We start from the raw sequence: 21,060 nt of genomic DNA, 5'->3' as shown, positions 1-21,060 counted from the left end.
GACCGCTCAAGGGCACCATTTGTTCCTCTCAACAAGGTGCTCTGTACATGTTGTACACATCTGTACTCTCCATTGCGATTTCGGGCAAAACAAAAGACGCCTCCAAAATCCGGCTACCTATCGGTTCGTACTTTTCGAAGTCCGTCGGTGTTGTATGTGTCGCCTCTCTTGAAGTTTGCTAGATTCCTGTCAATATCGCAGCTTCCATTACCTCAAGGATTGATTGGGGGATCGACCCACCATCTGCTTCTTCCCAAGCTCTTCCGGCGCCGAAGCCGGTTCCAAAGTACACTGGCCACGCTCTTCGCTTGAACAACAGTACTGAGAATATGACACCGAAGGAAAATCCGAGTGCGGATCTGATGACAAAGGACGAAACAGCACGATCCCACTGCATACAATGTCAGCAATTGGCCTTTTCTCTCTCCCTCAATGCGCAGTAGAAACTCGGAAGGATGCTGAGTGTCGTCGGGAGGCTATTCGCATGGATATTCCAAGCCAAGGACCTCCCACCGATCAATGGTCTCGAATGTGCACATACCTTCTCATTCAACAGAGCTTCGCTCACCGGTCTTGATTTGGATGCCGGTAAGGGAGGGCTCGAAACATTGTCGTCCGGCATCTTGAAGACTTCAAGCGGTTCTGTTAGTAATCTACCCAGAATCGGGCGCGAATGTCGTACCTTCGGAGCGACCCAGGTGTATGTATTGCCTCGTGGACGTCAAGAGAGAAGATGGTTGCAAAGCTGTTGTCAAACTGAGAGCTTTGACAACCTGCGCAGTTCCGGGCGGAAACAGCAACCAGCTCACGAAAAAAGGTACCAGCCAATCGGAGCCTGTCTTGGCAGCTCAATCTGCCCAGCCTTGCCAAAGACGAGAAGGCTATCTCTCCTCACACCACCTGCTGCCTTCGCCAACTCTACCTGCACTACATGGACCTTGTATCGACATTCCTGTACACTGGAACCAGATCTGAGAACTCACCTTGCCCATTAGATCTGCAGACCGAGGCACAACAAGAGTACAACAACTTCTAGGAGCAACGCGCTCACCACCGCCTTTGCTTCCGTGGTGACGAGTAGTCGACTGGATCCTGAGTTTCGTATATAGGGGTTCCCTTCCCACCTTGGCCCGTCAACAAATCGAGAGAAGACCCATCAAGGATTGACTGAACAACAACCGCAACAGCAATAACAGGAATAGAAAATACTTGTAAAAGAAAAGGAGGATGAGGAGGATGAACGGAGCGGCTGTTGCTAGTCACTAGTGCGCCGTTACCAGAGATGAGAAAACTACAAGTATTGACAATCCCAAGCTTATTCAATAAAAAAAAAATATGTACTGTCTGGATTACATCCGCCAAATGCCGGTTGTGAGCGTTGCAGAGATCGTTTTCCTCCTTCCACTCCCCTCTCCCCTCTCCTTCCCTCTGGTCACCCTTTGCCTTGGGTTTCATGTATTGATCGAGAGTTGAGCTCGAAAACGTGTCGACCACCTCGCCGCCCCGAGCTAGCTAGAGACACACCCCATCCCCTCCAACAACAACGAGAATGAGGATGTGGGCCAGGCGGTAGCGGGCACACAAGCTGGTTACCTAGCGCAGCCAATATCCCTTTCCGATGGCCATGTACATCGCTTTCTCCCGCCATGTCAGGCGTCGGTTGGGAGGAGGTGCTGGCCCCTTGCCTTTCCCGTGACTCTGCCCTGTCTGCCTCGTGGTATCCGAGCCCGGGACAAATTGTGAGGCGGACTGAGGACGCGAGGCTGCTGGCGAGGATGGCGACGGCGGCCTCAGGCTCAGGTTCGAACCTGGCGACAACACCGTCCTCGGAGACTGCAACGTCGGTGGCAACTCTGAGCTAGACGCTGTCGAAGGAAGCCAGTCCTGAGTCATGTCAGCAAGAGGCGCAGGATCAAGACCAAGGGCTTGTGCCATCCGGTGTCCTTGTGGGGGAACGGTGATTTCCTGCTCGTCGCCGCGAGACGGTGATGAAGTTGAATCTCCAACGTCTGCTGCTTTAGCCCTGGCTTCAAGCTTCAGCCTCTTGGTACCGTCCATAAGGTCGACCTCGACCCCGGGGCTCTGCGTCACATTTACAGATTGCTGCAGCACATCAACCTCGAACTCGCGGTACTCCTCCATCTTTCTCTTCTTTTCCGATCTCGGCCTGGCAAGACTCCCGTCGAGCCGTCGCATCCCCTGGAAGCCAAAGGTCGGATCGAAGCAGACAAAAACCAGAGCCCGTTCCTCCGATCCCGGCTCTCGCGGTGGACCGGCCATATATATGATTCCCTCGTCTCCTAGCATTGCCTTGACGTCTCCAGCTCGACCTTTAGGGCAGAGAATCTCGTGTAGATCCTGGGGAGCATCATCCCGGGGCCAGAGACAGACGCTACTCGGCGTGAAGGCTCTCTCTCCATCCTCCATCTCCTGGCCCTCCCGATCCCGTATACGCTTACGAAGCACCCACTCTACAGGACTCACCGTGTCTTGGACTAGAGGGCTAAGCTCCTGTCTGCTCACCACACGGAGCTTGATTCGTTGCCGAGGGCGCCATTCGCCTTCCATGACAACGTCATCCGTGACGAGATCGACGAAAGCCTGCGCGTTGAAAGAGTACCCGTTCCACTTTGTCTTAGCTCGGATATATTCTTTCGCCATCTCCTGCCCACTGCCGTCGGCTCGAAACTCGGCATGGACGTATCTATCAGCCCGAACCATCGATTCCTCCCATCGACTGTTGTTGTGCTCGTCTAATGTGGTACTTAGGCGATCGTTGGGAGGATGTCGCAACCCTTCTTTTAAGTCTTTAAAATCCGCGCGGCGTATGGGTTGCGTATAATAAGTCCTGATTGATCGACTGCCGCCGTTGAGCCATTCTTTTCTCCCCTCGACCACTAAGAGTTCGCCCGTGGAGTAGTCTATCTGGAAGCCAAGGTCATTCCAAGCGTCGTTTATAGGTCCTTCGAGGTGCTGTCTTCGCCAGATGAGTTTGATTGTGAGTTCTGGGTCTGGGTCGTCCAGGCGAAACTTGATGACATGGTAGTAACTTGTCCAGTCCACCTCCTCGCTCTCAAAGCTTGTCTGGCTGGCGACCGCGTAGAATTCGTCTTGGTAGATGGTAAAACACGCAGTCGATCCTATTTCTGAGCCGTAGAAATCTCGCAGCTGCAGTGGCTGAGCAGTTACCGACTCTGACGTTTCCAGACTGTAGACATCTAGCAACCACTCATGGTGGTTATGACTACCGGTCGCCGAGTGAGAACCCAAAACTATGAACCTGTCATTGTTCCGGACGAAAAGCTTGTTGTTAGATCGGATCGGTACGCATAATCGGACGCGAGGCCGAGGGCCATACCCCGACGGATTCGAAGGTTTCTTATCATCTATATTCACTGCGAGAATATATTGCCCAAAGGGGCCAAAATCACACTGCAAAACCACCATGCCATCGGCGTAACTCTGAACCTGAATAGATTTGATGGACTCGAGACCTATGCTGGCTTCTTCCTGATTCGCAATGCTGAGTTGATCGGTGAAGACCCCGCTGCCAAAGACCTTCTCGGTGTCTCGACGATCGTTGAAATTCAGAATGCGAAGAGTGTTCGAAGTCGTATAGCATAAAATCCCCAAGTTGTACGAGAAACTGTTCGCGTATGCTATAATACAAGCTGAGTATGGCGACGCCTGTTGCAACGCAGAATGAGAGTCGACAACCCGAGCGAGGGTTTGCCTGGGACCAGGTTGTGCTGGTGACAGGGCAAGCTGCACCCAAAGACAATGCCGCAGACTCGCCTGATGTGGTCAGCTCATGCTCCATTGTAGATAATGCCTCCGGGATGGCACCTGTATGGCATGCTTTGCGGTATTCTCATTCTGAAGGTGTCGACGCAAAGACTTGGACGTCTTCGCCAGTCTATCGAACGAGCAAATGTCGAGCTGGCTTGCAATCTGATGGAGCACATCGAACGGCAGCTGGGAGAAGCGAGAGGACATGCCCGTCGACGACAACGAAGAAGTGGTGTAGAGACGGGAGCTCCTTCTAGCGTGATCATGAGGCAACGAGGGTGGAACAGAAGGTGACGGACTCTGCGGGAACGAAGAATCATTATCACACTGGAAGAGGACGGGGGAGGGCAAGCAATGAGGCTCAAGTTGGAGCCGATGCAACCATTAGCTCTGCCGTGAAATATGTCCATGGTTGATTGCAGGGGTAAATGCCCAATGACCCACGCGGAGCCTCATGTGTCAATGGATCATGGATTGAGTATTCGCTTGTCATAAGCCGGAGGGGCCGATTGACAAACAGCCACATGTCCGATTCGTGTATGTAGACTGATTCGGAAGTCTAAGGATGGGTTTCGCCTGCATGGGCTTTCCACCCGGCTTTTGGTGGGAGAAAAAGGACGGAAAACGGTCAGGCTGCAACCTTGAGAATGATTCGAAATGGAAAATGATCCGAGAGCAGGAGCGTGCAGAGCCTCCTCAACCTCCTCAGCCTCCTCCTGGTGGTGGAGTTTATTTCACAGCCACTACCCACAAGTAGCTACACTGGCACGTGACTCCCCCACTTTGCCAACCCTCAATAGTGCCGCCAAGACCGATTTCGCTTGTTACTTCCGCCCCGGTACAAGGACCGACTACCCTACCCAGTACTAGGTATGTCCCGAGTAAGGACCTCGTACGAGGGAATACCTCCACACTTCCCCGTTCGAACTCGCTGTGTGGCAGCTTGACGGATCTAACGAAACTCTACACTTCAAGGCCTCCAGTTCAATGCACTGATTCAGTTCCCTACAGCACATCCATCCGCTACCACTACCACTAGCACTTTCTCCTCTCCACGTACGTCTAGACTGCAAGTCCCAAGTCCCAAGTAGCTAGCAGAGCCGCACTCGGCGCCGTACAGCTCCAGCGCCAGGGCATTGAACCAGGCAACATGCGGTCACCAAGTCTTTGTGGAATATTTCCTGGTTCTCGTTTCGCAACCCACCAATGTCTGCTGCAGGTAGACTGCCGACTCCGGGCGAGCTGCTCATACTGGGTACAACTCAACCTCGACCACTGCCGGCTTGAAATAAGCTGAGTCTCGCCTCTCGTGTTGTGCCGCTATCGAGCCAAATCCGGAGGTAAGTTTTCTTAGCGTTGGTCGTCACTCCTTTTGTTATGTTATCACCCGACACGTTGCCGTATGCGCTATTCGCTTTACCATGCACGGATTACAGCACTAGAGTCACAAGGTCGATGAGCGGGCATAAGGTGCGGCAGTACTTCCCTGGCGCATGACAGAGCTTCTAGCCACAGACAAGGCTCTCCGTCGGCAGTGACAGTTGGGCCGCCGAGGCCAAATTCTCCCGCAAATCACGGCGGGTTCCTTGCGGAGAAAGAAAAGCATAGCAGCTATCATCCGATTAGAACCAGGTACAGAGGCAGATGCAGTAATGGTGTGCTTGGTGTGCTGGCAGGGTGTTGAACAAAACTACCGTCGGTGCAACGCGGCTCGAATTTGTCGGCACACCCAAAGCCCTTTGGCCAATCGTGCTTAGGAGGCCGGTTGCAGTGCAGAAACTGTTGTTGGCAATTCAGTTGTGTTTTTTGGTCCTGCAGAGCGGGCGGGCTGTGTCTTTGCGCCCGGTTCGTGTTGCGCCCAGCTTCTGTGTGTGGGCTCGGTCCAGAAGCCCGTAGGACTGCGCCTTGTGATTGATGACATGGCCAGCTTTAGACTTGCAGTGTCTGGTGGCCGCGAGGAGAAAACAGCAAAAAGCAGAATTTAAAAGTCAGAAAGCAGTAACTGAGAAGGTAGGCGGATGCAAGTGAGAGGTCACCTTTCATTTCCTGTCGGCTTGACCACAGGTCATGGGATAAGGGCCCGCGCTGTGCAATTGGTTACACAGCCTGTCATCCCACATGCGTGGCCAGATAGAGGTGCATCGATTCGTCTCATCGTCAGTGACTAAAGGTGCGTGGGCGAGCGATAGAGTTAGGGTTTGAGGACGTGGGAGGCAACACAAGGCACGCTCGTGCCCGTGAGAATGAAAACAAGTGTCATTGGTGCTCGCCAAACAGAGATCTTATCGAGTCAATTAGAGCCATGAAGCCCGGGCCTATATTTGGGGGACAACACCCAAGCAACACCTAATACCGGATCGAATGGCCTTTGTTTCTCCCGCATGGTCAGGCATTGGTGTGGAAGGGGTTGCTGAGCGAGTATATGTGTCTCAGCTCGCTCGGTTGAACTTGACCTTCCTACGTGGCCTCATTCATCACGCATCTTCCACCGAGAGCCTATCTTGACGGGCACACCATCTAACTCTTGTCCCACTTGCCAAATTGTGACCAGCTGTCGTACAGCCCTTTGAAAATAGTTCTGCTGCTTGGATCCAGACCGGCATTCATTGCCCTCATCACGTCTCTGTCGAGCGCGTCCATGACCCTGTACATACCAGGCAGCAAATGATCCTTCATCGACGGTGATATCTGGCCATCAAGCACACATCGGCAATATTCCATGACTAGATACTGCATGTGTTGGCCTGCCAGTTTTCGAGCTCGGTTCACTGCGTCATTGAGCTCGTTGTGCCCGCCCTTACTTGATGATCGTGCAGCTGCCACGGTGGGATTGCAGATTGACGACAATAAGCGAGAAAATTGCTCAGCCGAGGACAGTGGTAGGGGCTCTGCGGATTCGTGCAGCCATTTGGGCAGCGACATTCCGAAAGCATTGATGGCATTGGCTGTGGGCCCTCGTTGGCTTTCCAGCGCTTTATGCCCAGGCCAAAACAGACATCGCAGAAGACACTGCAAAATCGGGAGCAACAGATGATAACGATCAGTGAGGCGTCTTCGGTGTCTTCCAAGTATAGTGCCGATGACTGTGCAAATTCGTTGATAAATGTCGGCTGATCGCGGTTCCCATTCTGAATTGCTGGCCTTTAGTGATCGCACGCTGTGAGATCCGGCTGAGGCAGCGGCGTGGATAGATGCGAGCAACCGGTCAAGGATCGATTGATTTACCACTAGTGGATGAAGGTGGAGCACAGCTTTGCTGTTTTCCAAGGCAAAGAATAACCCGGTGGTGCCCACCTGCGCAGACGTGTTGGCCACACACGCGATCTCTGCTAAGCCCTGGGCCAGATTCGGGTATTGTGATATATCTTGCATCTTGATACGTACTAAGATGCAAGCCAAAATAATAGCGCATGCTGGCTGATACTCCGTTTGATCGCTCTTCTGGCGAAGAAACTCAAGCGCCACAGACCACTTGGCAGGTTCGAGCTGGCAAACAAATAGCTCTGCCTCAGCAGCAAGAGCTGCGATTCCCTCATTCGTGTAGTTGTCTATAGGTGTGATTAAGGAAGCCAGCTCTTGGACGTGCTGTTTCTCGGGCAGAGTTGATTGGATGCGTTGTCGAAGGGAAAGCTTCATTCGCCGACGTTGTTTGTCAGCATATTCCTTCCCAGCGACTCCCTCTGCGTGCGCAATCTTATCCTGAATAGACGATGTGATATGCCGCAACTCATCCTTTAGGCCGCCTTTACTAAGGCACTGAACGGCGTCAACAATTAGCTGTAGTCTGTGGAGGTTTGCGTGATTTGGTATATCGGCAAGAGCTTGGCCGGATTCCGCTTTCACACGCCTTGCAAGGAACGTTTGCAAGAATCCAACGTCCTTATGTTGATCGCTACTGTCCATTGCGCTGCCCAACTGGTATGAACAGTCAAGAAAGATTCGCAAGCAGGAGAGTGGGACACAGTCCTCACCGCCCGTCTCCAACTTCTGGACTGTTGCTACCATGTAAGCCAGAATTTCTGTCGTTGTGGGCTTCGAAACAGTCAGAGCTCGCGCTGCGATTGTCTGAAAGACGCGGTCCATCATTCGTACAACCATCATATATGATGACGCGTATGTTGGGTTGTTCATGACCGTTGTTTGCGAGGACTCTCGATATTTCCAATCGAGTACTTCCGCGGCGAAGTCAATCCAATTGCGCCAATACCTGCAGTCAATGAATGCACCATGGAAAGTCGAATCCAAGTGAGCCAATAGGCACAAGTCATCTGAAACCACCTCCATTTTGGCGTGCTCGCGCTCCTCAAAAAGGTGACGGAGTGTTGAAGTCACAAAACCCTTTATTGCCGGCTTGCTCATGGTATCCATCGAGAGATAGTGCAGGAGACTCAGACAAATCTTTCTGCGTCTGCTCGTCGACCACAGATTCTTGTCGACGTACTCGAAAATCAGCAGCTGTAGATCGGGAGCACGGGAAATTTGCTCAACTTGCAACACAGCTAGTAAGAGATCACGCAACTCTGGTGAAGAATCCACCGCTGAATCTGGTGGCAAAGATCGAAAGACGTTTTCTAGGCAGGCGTGAATGAAGGCCTTGAAACTTTCGGGGTACATTGAGATTGTCTCGGATCTTTGCAATAACCTGCCGACACATGCAGCCACCAATTTATGGACGCTGTCGCAGTTGGAGGTACGTCCATCCCACAAAGTCACGCAGTATCCATCGAGGTTGTCCATAAGATCTGCCAGATGACTCATTTCCGCTTCCAGTCTCGGCTGGTATTGGCTCGATTTTGCAGCCAGCTGGACAAGGAGGGAGAAGCACTCGAGACATTCGAGATACATAGCAACCTGCCTGTTAGTTACACTCTCATTGGACTTCGGAATATCCTTTAGCGACACAAAGTGATAGGTGGACTCCAGCAGAGAGTCAAAGTTGACCGGCAGAGCTTTCATGCCCATCAGTTCCACCAGAAGTCCAATTAGCTTCCTCAACCTCCAGCGCTGGCCCTGATAGTCGGAATTTCGGGACAGCGCGTTCATTGCCCCGAGGAGTAGGCCGGCCAGTTGTTGGTGGTCGAACCCGATGTTTCTGGGCTCAGACAATGTGCTTTCCAAGATTGCGCAGAAGACGGCTAATCTTGCAAAAACATCCGCTGTAGAACCGATCTTCTCTCCAATCTTTTCGATCGGCTCAGCCAGACTTTTGAGCATTCGCTGGCCCATGTTCGGTGGCGCGTAGACTGCAAGGAGGGTTTTGAATTCGTCGAAAACGTCTTCGTCTTCCCAAGCCAGCACGGCGGGGATGTCTTCTCGATCACGGCTTAAGGAATAACGAACTCGCATCGTATCTGCCAGCATTCGTTGCCAGCTAGTGATAAAGCTATCCAGGTCCCTTGAGCGACCGAAGCCGCGGAGTAAAGGACGGACAATTTGATCTCGCACGAGAGCATACGCACATTGGGAGACAGTACTTGACTCAATCCGTTCCAAGAGTTGGTCCAAGAAGTCCTCGGAAGTGGACAGGCCAGAATTTGACACTAAGATATTCACATCCAGTGAAATAATCTTGACCACGAGGCTCCAGGGAGCTGATTTGGTGTCCATTGACAAAACAGTGCGTAAGATGTAAGCGATTATCTGCGGGCTGAGTTGTAGCTTTCTTGCATGGGCAACATCGACCAGACGCTCGAACGATGACACCCATTTATGCTCACGTCCGGGAGTTGAGCCGATGGGAAGTGGCTGTTGCAAGACTCCAGTCGAAGTAATATGAGGAATGTGAGGCCAACTGATGTGAGCAAGCCAAATGAATAAGGAGTCGACATATGGTTGTTCCAGCTGTCGCCTGCGAAAGTCTGAGAAAGGCATTGAGCGCGCAGCTATATCGAGGATAATCCACGAAAGTTCCTGAATGCTTGGTGCACCAACATCCTCCAGCTGCTGGGAAGGCCCACTCGCGATGGGAGGAAGGAGATTGCTATAGGCCTTCAGCAAGGTTTCTATCTGTTCGAAAAGTAAAACCTCTGCTGTGGCTCTCCATTTTTTGGTGAATTGTTCATTGAATATCGTTCGCAGGGGGAAGACCACATGTAACGCTAGCAGGCGCTCGAGTGCTGTTCTTGATCGGTCGAAGGATCTATAGCTCAACTGTGGTCCGGCTAGAATGTGAAGCAGATGCAAACAAGGAATAAGACAGTGCGAGGAGAATGCCGGGTCCTGTCCGTCGCCTTTCTTCTGGATGGTTGGGGCGACCCCGCTCCATGCGGACAGCAAAGTCTCGAGTATCCCAGACACAAAATCTGGACCTGCAGTTTCAGTACTGCTGTTCGTAACGCACGCCACTAGCTCCAGCAAGGTCCCCAGTAGAGCAGCCTGGTCGTTCCAGGTGGCGGTCTTTGCTGAAGAGGTACGAGTCCCCACTCTCGAAGGAGAGGACAACATGTTGGACAAATGGGCACAGCGGCATCCTGCTTGCAAAGCTGCCCATTGTAACTTCTCTTGGGGGGGCGCTGCCGTTCGGCTCGTCGACAACGGAGACAATCGTCTCCTTTTCGCCGGAGGACCATCAACTTCGCGGTCATCATCCGTTTCCCCAACTGCAATGACTCTAGAGGCTTCCATACGAAGAATCTCTCGGATAAAGTCAACCAGCAGTGGATGGAAGTCTCGCTCGAGGAGGATCCCGGAGCATATATCGCCAGGTACTGAACAGGTCAAGTTGAGGAGCAGGGACCAGAACTTTGGGCAGATGATGAAACTAGAGTACCATTAGATACCGTCCAACTGACGCTTCAACACGGATGTGTCGCACCTTCGCTGAGCGTCGCCAACTTTGCCGTTTCCATTCTTCGACTTGTCGGTAACGGCTAGCTTCTTCAAGAGCCAGCGCAGGACCCATTGCTCTTTAAACCCATGTGAATCGGAGGATGCTTTATAGAGCGGCTCAATAGCACAGCGTGCAATAGTCGCCTCGAGATCGAGCCCAAGGATGCTTGCAGCTTCCTCTACAATCTTTTCGGGCACTCCTTGGGCTTTTTCCAGGTCGGCCATTCTTGCCTCGAACGATTTCTTCGCCATCTCGAAAGTTGAGAATGCTGCTCAGCGCGCATATTAATGGAGTATGGATAATCACCGATACAGTTGCATGGCTTGTCTAGAGATTCTGTCGTGAGATGAATAAACTCTCTCCCCCAAGTTCATGTCGAATCTGGAAAAATTTGCCAAGAATTTTGGCGGAACGCCAGGGCCTCGCGGTTACTATTTCAGGACTAGACCCATGCCGCTTTACACACGTTCTGAAGTACATAAACTGCCTCGACAGCTAAACAACGCGGCCCTCAACCATTTTGTCTTCCCTTACCTCGTAGATTGTCGTCCTTTAGAGCAAATGAGGAGCCGGCCTGTTTTTCTCCTACGTTTCTGTTCACTGTGAGATTGAATTATAGTCTCTTTTTCTCAGTCCTGTTTCTATCATCTCCTCCCCCAACTCCTTCTGTCCGTCTAAGTGTGGAATTCGATTGTAGAGATGATATGACCCATTCACTAGGATTATCAATCAGAAATCGAGGGAGGGGAGTATACCTAGATGAGCTTAGGTGTCGACGACGGAGTGAAAGAATTTAAAAAGGATGAGGAAGGAGGAAACAGCGGATAGGATCTATTCAAGAAGCACACCATGCGCACACGTGCCTCTGTTGAAAGGCGCAATTCCAAGTTCTGAGCCAAAAAAAACTAGGTATAACACCTTGATTCTTGCTGACCCCGTTTATACGTACGCCGTACCCCGTGGCCAGGATTCCGGCCATGCAACAAGTCACCTCCAACCGGTCGAAAGGTTGTAGCGTATTAACTGGACGTCGATCCCCCTAATACCGCCACATATTATATCGAAGCGTCCATTCCATGGGGCCTGGCGTGCCACGTTGGGGTTGGGCCGTTGTCTCAAGATCCAACAGACAAGACAAGCGCACGGGCGCCCCTCTTGCGCGACTAGATGAATCGTCCACCCGCTAGAGGTAGGACTTTGTTTCGAAACCGGTGAGCGACCCAGAGAGATGCGGACAGGGTCAGACGCGGTCGGCGTTTAGAGCTTTTTGAAATGCACATCCTCAAGGAACATTGAACGAGCATGGAGACTCTCTAGTTCAGGCGCACGTAGTTTCCTGTGTGTGCTGTGGTCAGCTATCAAGATCAAACCGAGCAATTGACGGAATAAAAGACCAAATACCAGTGTCATGTCGAGTTCAGAACTTCCGGCGAAGAAATAGCTGTGGGAAAAAAAAACCACACTTACCCGGAAACTGTCCTTCTCGGCCATTGACTCGTCCTGTCCACCACTCATTCTCATTCTGCGTCCTTGACACAATCTCAATAACGTCCCCTGTCAGGAAACTGAGATCTCCTTCGGCCTGTGCCTCATAGTCATACAAGGCTGTACACGTCTCCGCATTGGGCACGCCACTCAGACGACTAGGTTTAGGTTTTGGCGGAGGGGGCTTGCCCTTTGCCGCAATGGCAGCGCCCAGTGCAGGGCTGCCTAATGCAGGACTGCTGGGCGCACTTGCTGAACCGGTGGGAGAATATGGGGGAGGAGGGTTGGAGACGCCGTCTTCGAGATGACTCGTCCTCCGACTTGCGTACGAGCTTTTAGTTGCCTCTGCTTCCTTGGCCTTCGAGTGACCCAAGCCGTATCTCGACACGCCGCGAGGTTTCAAACCGCCTGTGGCCTTGAAATGGACTATCGAGAGCGCCTCTGCGCGCTCCTGGACGTCCCCCCGTTTCATGTCGAAAGCCTCCTCAATGTCCAGATTTAGGTTGAAGTAGCCAATGTTAATGGCTTGCATCTTTTCGTGGAGGGTGTAGAAGACGTTGAGCTGCATATAATAGAAGGACTGGAAAAGAGGACGGATGAATTCGGCTTCCAAGGCAAAGAGCTTGGGGAGTTCATCTTTGAGCAGATTATTGAAATATTCATAGTCCTGCGTGGCTTGCTCGACATCGTTCTCCGCCTTGAACAGAGCCTTTTCGTCCTTGAGGGTCTTTTCTTTCTTGTCCTGCAGCTTTTTGAGGGTGGCTCGGTGTCGGTCATAATCTAGCTGTTTGTGATCGCGCTTCACGTTGATTTTGCGGATGACCTTTATGACTTCGAGTAACTGGTCGGCCGGTGCTATGACGCGCTGCTCGATCATTTCCAACTCCGGTTGCAGGGTAGCCTGCAGTTCGCGTACGATAGATTCATACTCTTCACAAGCCCGAATGCCTTCGGGGTTTCCTTCAGGGATGAGCGAGTTGGGGTCTGAGACACGGCCCGATATGGGTTTGTAGATTTCCTGGATGGCTTTGGAGAATTCGATTTGGTGGTTTAGCATGCCTGGAAAGAAACTGGTCAGAACAGACGTCACTAGAGGGGGAAATATCCGAGACGTACCATTGATGGCCTCAAAATACTTCTTTGACTCGTCGTGCAGCTTCTTGGTCTCCTTCTCCAGCTCCTGAAAGCGTCTCTCGGCATCGATGTAGACGGCATCTTTGGTATTATCGCCAATATTGAAACGCTGCTTAAACTGTTGTGGGGCTCGAGTTATACTCTTCCCCACGCCTTTAAGACTCATTCTGGGTGCGAATTCTCGACGGGCACTCAGGCCTCGTCTGGCTTCTGGTGGGTGTGGATATCCCGGAACAGGTTATTCAACAGCGCCGGAAGGCGAGGAGGGAATTCTCTCAGGAAGAGTCGCAGAACGGTAGGCTAGATTGTTTCCGGGTGCCTAGCGGAGGTAGAGACGGATGGAAGTAGGAATGTATGCGAAGACGGATGGTGGAGGGGCGGGCAGGGATCGATCGTTTGGAGGCGGCACAATTCGCACAATTCGCTTGGACAAGGCCTCGGCGACAAGAAGCAATGACGCAGCCGAGTGAGAGGCACTGGGTATTGTGGCGGTGCACGAGTGAGCTGGACGGGGCCCTTCGATTTTCCCCCAGAACTCCGCCGTTTGCAGGTCTGGAAGAGACAACAAGTGACCGTTGACGAGGATGAGAATGAGAGGTGCGTAGGAGAAGGATGTTGCTTCACTTCACTCAACCCTGTAGGCTGTCTAGCTGCATTGAGATCAGTCAAAGGTCGGTCGCTCGCAAGCTGACTGGCGTGCCCTGGCGTGCTTACCTATCCTGCAGACTGCAATGGAATGTCACCACCGTCATTTAGCCGGCATGTGGTGGGTTTGGATGGCTTGGATGGCTTTGGTGGGCGAGTTTGTGGTGGCAGTGTCAAGGACGCAGCAGGAAGGTGGCCCGACCATCCATCTAATCTGATAAATCCATTTCCAGCACCAAACCCCCGTCAAGCATCCTGTCCATCCAACAACGTCGACAGCTTCATCATCTGCACCAGCATTGTCCCTTTTCTCTCACCAAGCCATAGTCAGCTGGACTGATTTACTTTGACAATGTCTGGTCCCGCGTCGTCCGTGATGCGGCGGGCTTCGCGTGCCTGCGTTCGACGATTTTCTAACAACGCAATCCTTTCATCTCGTCCCGCGACTGCGTCCATCGCTTCCTCACGTTTCGTCGGTCGTCGCAGTTATGTGTCCGAGTCTAAACCGTCCAATGCTCAAGTCGCAGACGTCGAGTCGGCTATCAAGGCAGACCAGAAGAAATTCATCCAGGAGAGTGGTAATCTGCCGTCGCAGGTCAAGATGCCTGGTACCGAGATCACCGCCGATACAATGATGAGTCCCCAAGCTGGTATTCTACAGCATGCAACCATCATGGATCAGGGCACTCGCCCCATCTATTTGGATGCGCAGGCAACAACTCCAGTTGACCCCCGGGTTCTCGATGCCATGCTACCCTTCCTCACCGGCCTTTTTGGCAATCCTCATTCGAGAACGCACGCCTATGGCTGGGAGAGCGAGAAGGCTTCGGAGCAAGCAAGAGAACACGTCGCCAAACTGATTGGCGCAGACCCCAAGGAGATCATATTTACAAGTGGAGCCACCGAGAGTAACAATATGAGTATCAAGGGGGTCGCCCGATTTTTTGGCAGGTCTGGCAAGAAGAAGCATATCATCACCAGTCAGACCGAGCATAAATGTGTTTTGGACAGCTGTCGACATTTGCAAGACGAAGGCTTTGAGGTCACTTATCTCCCTGTCGACTCAAGCGGCTTGATCAATTTACAACAGCTCGAGGAAGCAATTAAACCAGAAACTGCGTTGGTCAGCATCATGACTGTCAACAACGAAATCGGTGTCATTCAGCCCATGAAGGAGATTGGCCAGCTGTGCCGATCAAAGAAAGTATACTTCCACACCGACGGCGCTCAGGCGGTCGGCAAAATCCCCATCAACGTCAACGACTGGAACGTCGACTTGATGTCGATCTCGAGCCACAAAATATATGGCCCCAAGGGCATCGGTGCTTGTTATGTTAGAAGACGGCCTCGTGTCAGATTGGACCCGATAATCAGTGGGGGCGGTCAGGAGCGAGGTCTCCGCAGCGGCACGCTCGCACCTCACCTGGTGGTCGGCTTTGGAGAAGCTTGTCGTATTGCCAAAGAGGAGATGGAGGTAAGACAAATCCCCCTGCCCTCCGAGTCATTGTTCTCTCATGATTATACGCTTTATTTCACATGCATGGCTTTCTGAACGTCTGACTTCAAGCACGATGTCAACGCCTTGATTATCATAGCAGGGGTTATGATTTGAATTTCTTGATTGTCTTCTCCCCCAAGGTATCCTCGTGAAGGACGCTGCTGACCTTCAACGATCCAGTACGACTCTAAACGCATCAATGCCCTATCCAAACGACTTGTCGATGGTTTGCTGGCAATGGAACATACCTCGTTGAATGGAGACCCGACTCGACGTTATCCTGGATGTGTCAATGTGTCTTTTGCCTACGTCGAGGGAGAGTCACTATTGATGGCTCTCAAGGATATTGCGCTGTCCTCCGGGAGTGCTTGCACATCAGCATCTCTGGAGCCTAGCTATGTCCTTCGAGCTCTAGGAAACAGCGATGAAAGTGCCCACAGCAGTATCCGTTTTGGCATTGGGCGATTTACGACGACCAGCGAAATCGATTACGTCTTGAAAGCTGTCCGTGAGCGAGTCACCTTCTTGAGAGAGCTCAGCCCACTGTGGGAGCTTGTCCAAGAAGGAATCGACTTGAACACCATCGAATGGAGTCAGCATTGATCGACCGATCTCATCTATTGATGGCATTTGTACACTCCGAGCTTCACATAGGACGACAGCGTGAGCAGGGTGCCCCTCTTCTTTTAGTGCCAGAACCTGCCTACGCGGCCGAGTCCGAGGCACAGAAAACAGCTGGACACATAACGCGAATTTTGACATCATAAGTGGCTAATTCTGGCGGGATCTCTATATCCATAGCCTCGAATCATATTCTTGATACCCCGTCCTTGCTTGGTTGCTTCCCATGCGTCTGTGGTTTGCTCGAAATCGAAAATGTTGGAGATGAGGCTCTTTAGAGGGAGAGTGCCCGCTTCAAGCACGTCCATGGCAACTTTGAAATCCCCTTGATTATATCTGAAGGCACCGTGCAAATGCAATTCCTTTTCGCTCATGGCCAGAATGGGAAAGTTGACCACAGGCTTCCCTAGACCGGTTTGCACACAAGAGCCGCCCGGACGAAGAACATGCACAGCCGTGATGATCGAACTTTCCGCCCCCGTGGCCTCTATCACGGCATCGGCACCCAGCCCCAATCCGTTTTCTTCAATCAGTCTCGCCGCGTTCTGCTCTGGCGAAGCAGTCAAATCGGGCTTGAAGGTATTCGACCGGTTGAGATTCCTCGCAAATTCCAACTTGTGGTCCAGGAGATCGACCGACACAATCTTCTTTGCTCCGAATAGTCGGGACACTGCACCACACACAAGGCCAATCGTGCCCGCGCCGAAGATCACCAAGTTCTGACCTGGTTTGACCCCGATCATTCGCACGGCGTGTGCCGCCACAGCAAGGGGCTCGGCGAGGACTCCTTCCTGCAGACTCACACCTGGCGGGAGTTTATAGCAGAAGTCGGCAGGGATCTTGAAGTATTTGGTCAAGCATCCCGGTGTGTCCGGTGGACACGCGGCAAATTTCATGCGCGGGCAAAGATTGTATAGGCCTTCCTTGCACCTTTCACAGGAACGACAGGGTTGACCGGGCTCGATGGCGACGTTGTCACCTGGCCTCAAGTGCGTAACAGCAGAGCCGACCGCATGTACCGCTACAGGCTGATATTAGCTCGTATCACCCAGGTCAGAGTCAAGATGCCACTAATGGTGTATTCTCTGGACGGGAAAAGCGACTGACTCCCTGATGCCTCATGTCCCATCACCAAGGGGTTTGATTCTGATACAAACTTCCCGTTAACGCCGCCGTGATTCCAGAAATGCACCTGATGACTGTCAGATTGGTGTTCGTGAGCAGCACCCAGCCAAACGACATACATCACTCCCACATACGCCAACAAACTTGATCCGAATTATTGCGTCCGTGGCATCCGTAATCCTTGGCTCTGGTCTGTCCTGGATCTTTGCTTTCCCAGGGCCATACAGAAACACTGAAGGATTCTTATAGGTCAGTAAAAACAGGTCATGCTCGGTGTCAAAATATCCACTTACAGAGAAAGCCATCAAAAGCTAAAGCAAGACAATGGCCTTGAGACTCGTGTGTTGAGAAGCGGCGGTCGAGGAAGTCCACAAGTCGTCTCGACACACGGGAAGCAATATCTGCAATGGGAGTCGCGTGATCTTATACGCTTGAATCAATCATGGTCGTCTACTGGGCCACGTAGAAGCAGCATCTGCATGGTTGCAAATGGATGGATACCAAGCAACCAAAATATCGACATGCATTGGGCCGAGTATCGCAGGTGTCCGCCGAGGGGCGGAGGAAGCCCCGGGCGGAGCAGTCGGCCCATGTCTCGCCGATGATACTTCTTTCACCAGTCCAAATAATCATTCAGTACCAGGGATTCTCTCTCTTCATCTTGTGTCTGATATTGTACATCGAAAAGGACAGCACGGGCAAACATGAGCAGTGAATCTCCTGAAACTTCTGTGTCAGAACAGAGAAGCTCCACAGTGTGAACAACCTCCCTCTCCACCACCTCCTTTCGCTGTCAATGACGTCTAATTGGGTCTATACAGGTGCCATCTCTGTCGCCAGAGGAAGACGAAATGTGATAGACGACTCCCACACTGTTCCTTCTGCGTCAAAGCAAAGGTCCGCTGCCAATATGTGACCAAGACGAAGAAACGTGGTCTGCGCGCTGGCTACGTGTCGCAACTCGAGAATCGCATTGGTAATCATTTCTATCCTTCGGGACGAAGATATGGTCTGACTCTTCTACCAGAATCTCTGGAACAAGAGGTAGAGAGGTTCAAGCACGAACGGACGACGTCCTCGACGGCGACGGCGACACCAAATCCACTCCTCAGCCCTCCTCTTGCAGCGACAGCCACCGCCCAACCGATTGACTTGTCCCCGTCCCAAAATTCCATCTCTAATACCCCATCCGTCTCCCATGTGCAGCCTCTGAAATCCAAAGGTCCACAGGCAGAATCAGACGTTGCAGTCGCAGACTTGATGACTCTGTCACATGCATATTTGCATACCTTGGCCGACTCGTGGTTCAAGGAAACCCAGCCATGGTACCCTATCTTGAGCCGGCAACATATTCAGAGTGCCCTTGACGCTCTTCCTCTACCGCTGTCACACATAGACGACGTGGTGCTCAAGGCCGTGATTGCACTTCAGATAGCATACTCGAGTCAGGCCATCTGTTTAGGATATCATGGGAGACATCGGCTTTCACAGTACCTCAGGTCGCAGGTCGTGAACGAGGCATTCTCCAAGGCGTCATTGAAATCAGTCCAAGCACTCTTGATTATTGCCATTCTGGACTATGGCTCGGACAACATCCCCAGCACATTCAGCCTCCTCGCCGTCTGCCGTCGGATGTGCGAAAACATTGGCCTGTTCCGCAAATTGTTGAACCAGATGCAGCTGCAGAGCCCGGCACAAGTCGGCCCTCCGGCAATCGGCAGCAATACTGGAGATGAACTGGCGATTCCTTTGACCTGGGCCTCGCTTGCCATGGATGCTGTTTCGACCTTGGGCATCTCGTGGCGTGACGTGTCGGCTGCGGTGATGGACCACCTGTCCAGTGTGGCGTATGTGAGCACGCCGGACCTGAGGGACAGCTTCCGCAGCCACACCCATCTTGCCGCGATCGGACTGCAACCTCTCCACAACTTCTTATACGACCATGAGCAAGGGAGATATGAGCAAGCACAGGGCCAGGCATTTGCCACGTGTGATGAGATCTACCACAATCTCATGAACTATGTTCATGCTCAACCAACCACCAGCTATACGTTGTTGGCAGATGGGCTGATTGATTTTGACCCCAACCTCGTCCTCACCAGCATCTTGTCCCACGCGAGCGTTGTCATCCTTTATGCGCGCCTCATCGAAGTGGATGGATCGTCATGCAACGAGATCCCGCTCCAGAGATGCCACAAAGCATGCGAAGACATAGCGCTAGCTTTGCGCAGTATCAGTGACGCAGACGCCGAGCTCAGCACGCCGTTACTGGGGACCATGCTCTTCGTCGCGGCGCGGTTCAAGCTGCTGATCTATCGCAAGATGAACCAGCAGCGGGAACCCATCTTTGACACATTGATGCACGGGATTAGCATGTGCGGGCGTCGATGGGCCGTGGCCCGTCGGCAGGACATTGTTCTCCGTGCGGCCATTGTCGAGGTCGACACGGGCAACGACTCGTCACTGCCCGCGATCTTTTGGAACGTGAAGAAGAGCCACTTGGACATATCTGAGGAGCTGAAGGAGTGGATCGAGGACCGCAAGCAGTCACTGTACATAGGCTCTCTGAATGGGCCATACGTATGACAGACACAGCCCGAGTGGTGTTTGGCCCATCAACAGGGCACAATCGATGTCAAATCATGAACAACGATGATATGCTGGTCCGTTTGCAAAGTATTGCATTCGCCTCCCTTTGCCTTAGGGGTTAACAACCCCGCCGAGGGTCAGAGTTTTTCTCTTTGAGTATTCCCTGGGATGGAGAAGGAGTTGTATCGCGGCCACAAGTTCTATATGAAACACCGATCATGAACACTCAACCTTCTAAGCGTGTATAGACTGTATGACAAGGTCGAATATAGGTCGAAAATGAGCGAAATCCCAAGGAGTCATTGTTGTGATGCCGAACCTTGTCAGTTTCATGTCCAGTGAGAGGCGCCAGTTGATGTTCTGAGTCCGCATAATCTCTTACAGCATCCACATTCACCGTGTCCGTCGTTGGATCCTTCCAGAAATAATCCAACAGCGCCAAAGCCACGTGTGTACCTATGGATCCAATGGCTGAACCAGGTACCGGGGCAAATCCTAGGACTCCCAAAGCCACACTGATGCCCAAAGCGACCTTGTAATGCTTGCGTATGTCGTTAGCCGCTAACGAGTCAACATATTCAGCAGTCCAGCAAGGAGCAGGCCACTCGTAATGGTTACAACACGCAACGGGCTATCCTTTTCTTCGGAGACATTTTCACAATTTTGTCATTGAGGTCTAGGAATTCATTCCTCAACGACTTCAAGAATCTCTGCTTCGTTGAAGGTGCCTAAATGCTGGAATGGTACTGACCGAATTGAATTGATGGATCTTTGCCACAACAAGGTATCTCGTGTTCCACGGAGAGCGAATAGCGAAACGACCAGCACGCCCTATTTCTTGTAATCCGGGAGGGACGACAAAATCGGAGGGTTTTGAGATTTGTTGCCTAGGATACTTCTCGTATTTTAGCTCAGTGAAGCTTAGGGAGCTAGAGCCTACTTGGTACGATTATACGTGGAACGGTTGATTTCGTATGTGGGAGATGGCATGGAAGGCTTGTTCCCCAGAGTCAGTTGTCTTCTCCTCTACCAACATGATTTTTCGGAAGCAGGGACTGAAGACTGCGAGGGCATCGTCAGTTATTGAATCAATATTATGGCACTGTCCGTAGTTACTTTTGTACTCTTGTGTGACCTTGTGCTGAAGACAGGCGACTAGACGCCGCTGAGGTAAGGAATTTAGGTCGTGCGAGTAAGGGCCGAGATCAATCTTCACCAATAAGTCTGTGTCGAGCTTTATACGAAATGAAGGACAGTTACCAAGACCCGTAAAGAAAGAGAAAAAACTTGGTTCATCGACACATTCATCCCCGTCAAAATGGCACCCATCGTATATCTCAATCTT

The 21,060-nt window shown here is 52.0% G+C and overlaps 7 protein-coding genes across 7 annotated transcripts; 2 read left to right on the top strand and 5 right to left on the bottom strand.

Moving 5' to 3' along the window:
• Positions 1 to 113: 113 nt before the first annotated feature.
• On the bottom strand, positions 114 to 622 carry Z519_06280 (uncharacterized protein; the record flags this gene model as incomplete). Its single annotated transcript, XM_016764020.1, has 3 exons — positions 114 to 178; positions 241 to 391; positions 542 to 622. 3 exons carry the CDS (start codon positions 620 to 622, stop codon positions 114 to 116), a joined length of 297 nt encoding a protein of 98 aa, XP_016620344.1.
• A 971-nt stretch (positions 623 to 1,593) lies between these two features.
• Positions 1,594 to 3,996, bottom strand: Z519_06279 (uncharacterized protein; the record flags this gene model as incomplete). Its single annotated transcript, XM_016764019.1, has 2 exons — positions 1,594 to 3,795; positions 3,847 to 3,996. 2 exons carry the CDS (start codon positions 3,994 to 3,996, stop codon positions 1,594 to 1,596), a joined length of 2,352 nt encoding a protein of 783 aa, XP_016620343.1.
• A 2,310-nt stretch (positions 3,997 to 6,306) lies between these two features.
• On the bottom strand, positions 6,307 to 10,869 carry Z519_06278 (uncharacterized protein; the record flags this gene model as incomplete). Its single annotated transcript, XM_016764018.1, has 2 exons — positions 6,307 to 10,549; positions 10,604 to 10,869. The coding sequence occupies 2 exons, from the start codon at positions 10,867 to 10,869 to the stop codon at positions 6,307 to 6,309; spliced, it is 4,509 nt and encodes a 1,502-aa protein (XP_016620342.1).
• Positions 10,870 to 12,035: 1,166 nt separating this feature from the next.
• Z519_06277 (uncharacterized protein) lies at positions 12,036 to 13,403 on the bottom strand (the record flags this gene model as incomplete). The annotated part of the gene is made up of 2 exons (XM_016764017.1): positions 12,036 to 13,162; positions 13,220 to 13,403. 2 exons carry the CDS (start codon positions 13,401 to 13,403, stop codon positions 12,036 to 12,038), a joined length of 1,311 nt encoding a protein of 436 aa, XP_016620341.1.
• An 831-nt stretch (positions 13,404 to 14,234) lies between these two features.
• Z519_06276 (cysteine desulfurase, mitochondrial) lies at positions 14,235 to 15,983 on the top strand (the record flags this gene model as incomplete). Its single annotated transcript, XM_016764016.1, has 2 exons — positions 14,235 to 15,356; positions 15,561 to 15,983. 2 exons carry the CDS (start codon positions 14,235 to 14,237, stop codon positions 15,981 to 15,983), a joined length of 1,545 nt encoding a protein of 514 aa, XP_016620340.1.
• A 158-nt stretch (positions 15,984 to 16,141) lies between these two features.
• Positions 16,142 to 17,431, bottom strand: Z519_06275 (uncharacterized protein; the record flags this gene model as incomplete). The annotated part of the gene is made up of 3 exons (XM_016764015.1): positions 16,142 to 17,022; positions 17,109 to 17,193; positions 17,246 to 17,431. 3 exons carry the CDS (start codon positions 17,429 to 17,431, stop codon positions 16,142 to 16,144), a joined length of 1,152 nt encoding a protein of 383 aa, XP_016620339.1.
• A 399-nt stretch (positions 17,432 to 17,830) lies between these two features.
• Z519_06274 (uncharacterized protein) lies at positions 17,831 to 19,712 on the top strand (the record flags this gene model as incomplete). The annotated part of the gene is made up of 2 exons (XM_016764014.1): positions 17,831 to 17,881; positions 17,967 to 19,712. The coding sequence occupies 2 exons, from the start codon at positions 17,831 to 17,833 to the stop codon at positions 19,710 to 19,712; spliced, it is 1,797 nt and encodes a 598-aa protein (XP_016620338.1).
• Between the last annotated feature and the right edge of the window lie 1,348 nt (positions 19,713 to 21,060).

Source organism: Cladophialophora bantiana (genome assembly GCF_000835475.1).
Source record: "Cladophialophora bantiana CBS 173.52 unplaced genomic scaffold supercont1.8, whole genome shotgun sequence".
Taxonomy (NCBI): Eukaryota; Fungi; Ascomycota; class Eurotiomycetes; order Chaetothyriales; family Herpotrichiellaceae; genus Cladophialophora; species Cladophialophora bantiana.
Note: the sequence above shows the minus strand (reverse complement) of the source record. Positions and strands in the feature narration are given on the sequence as shown.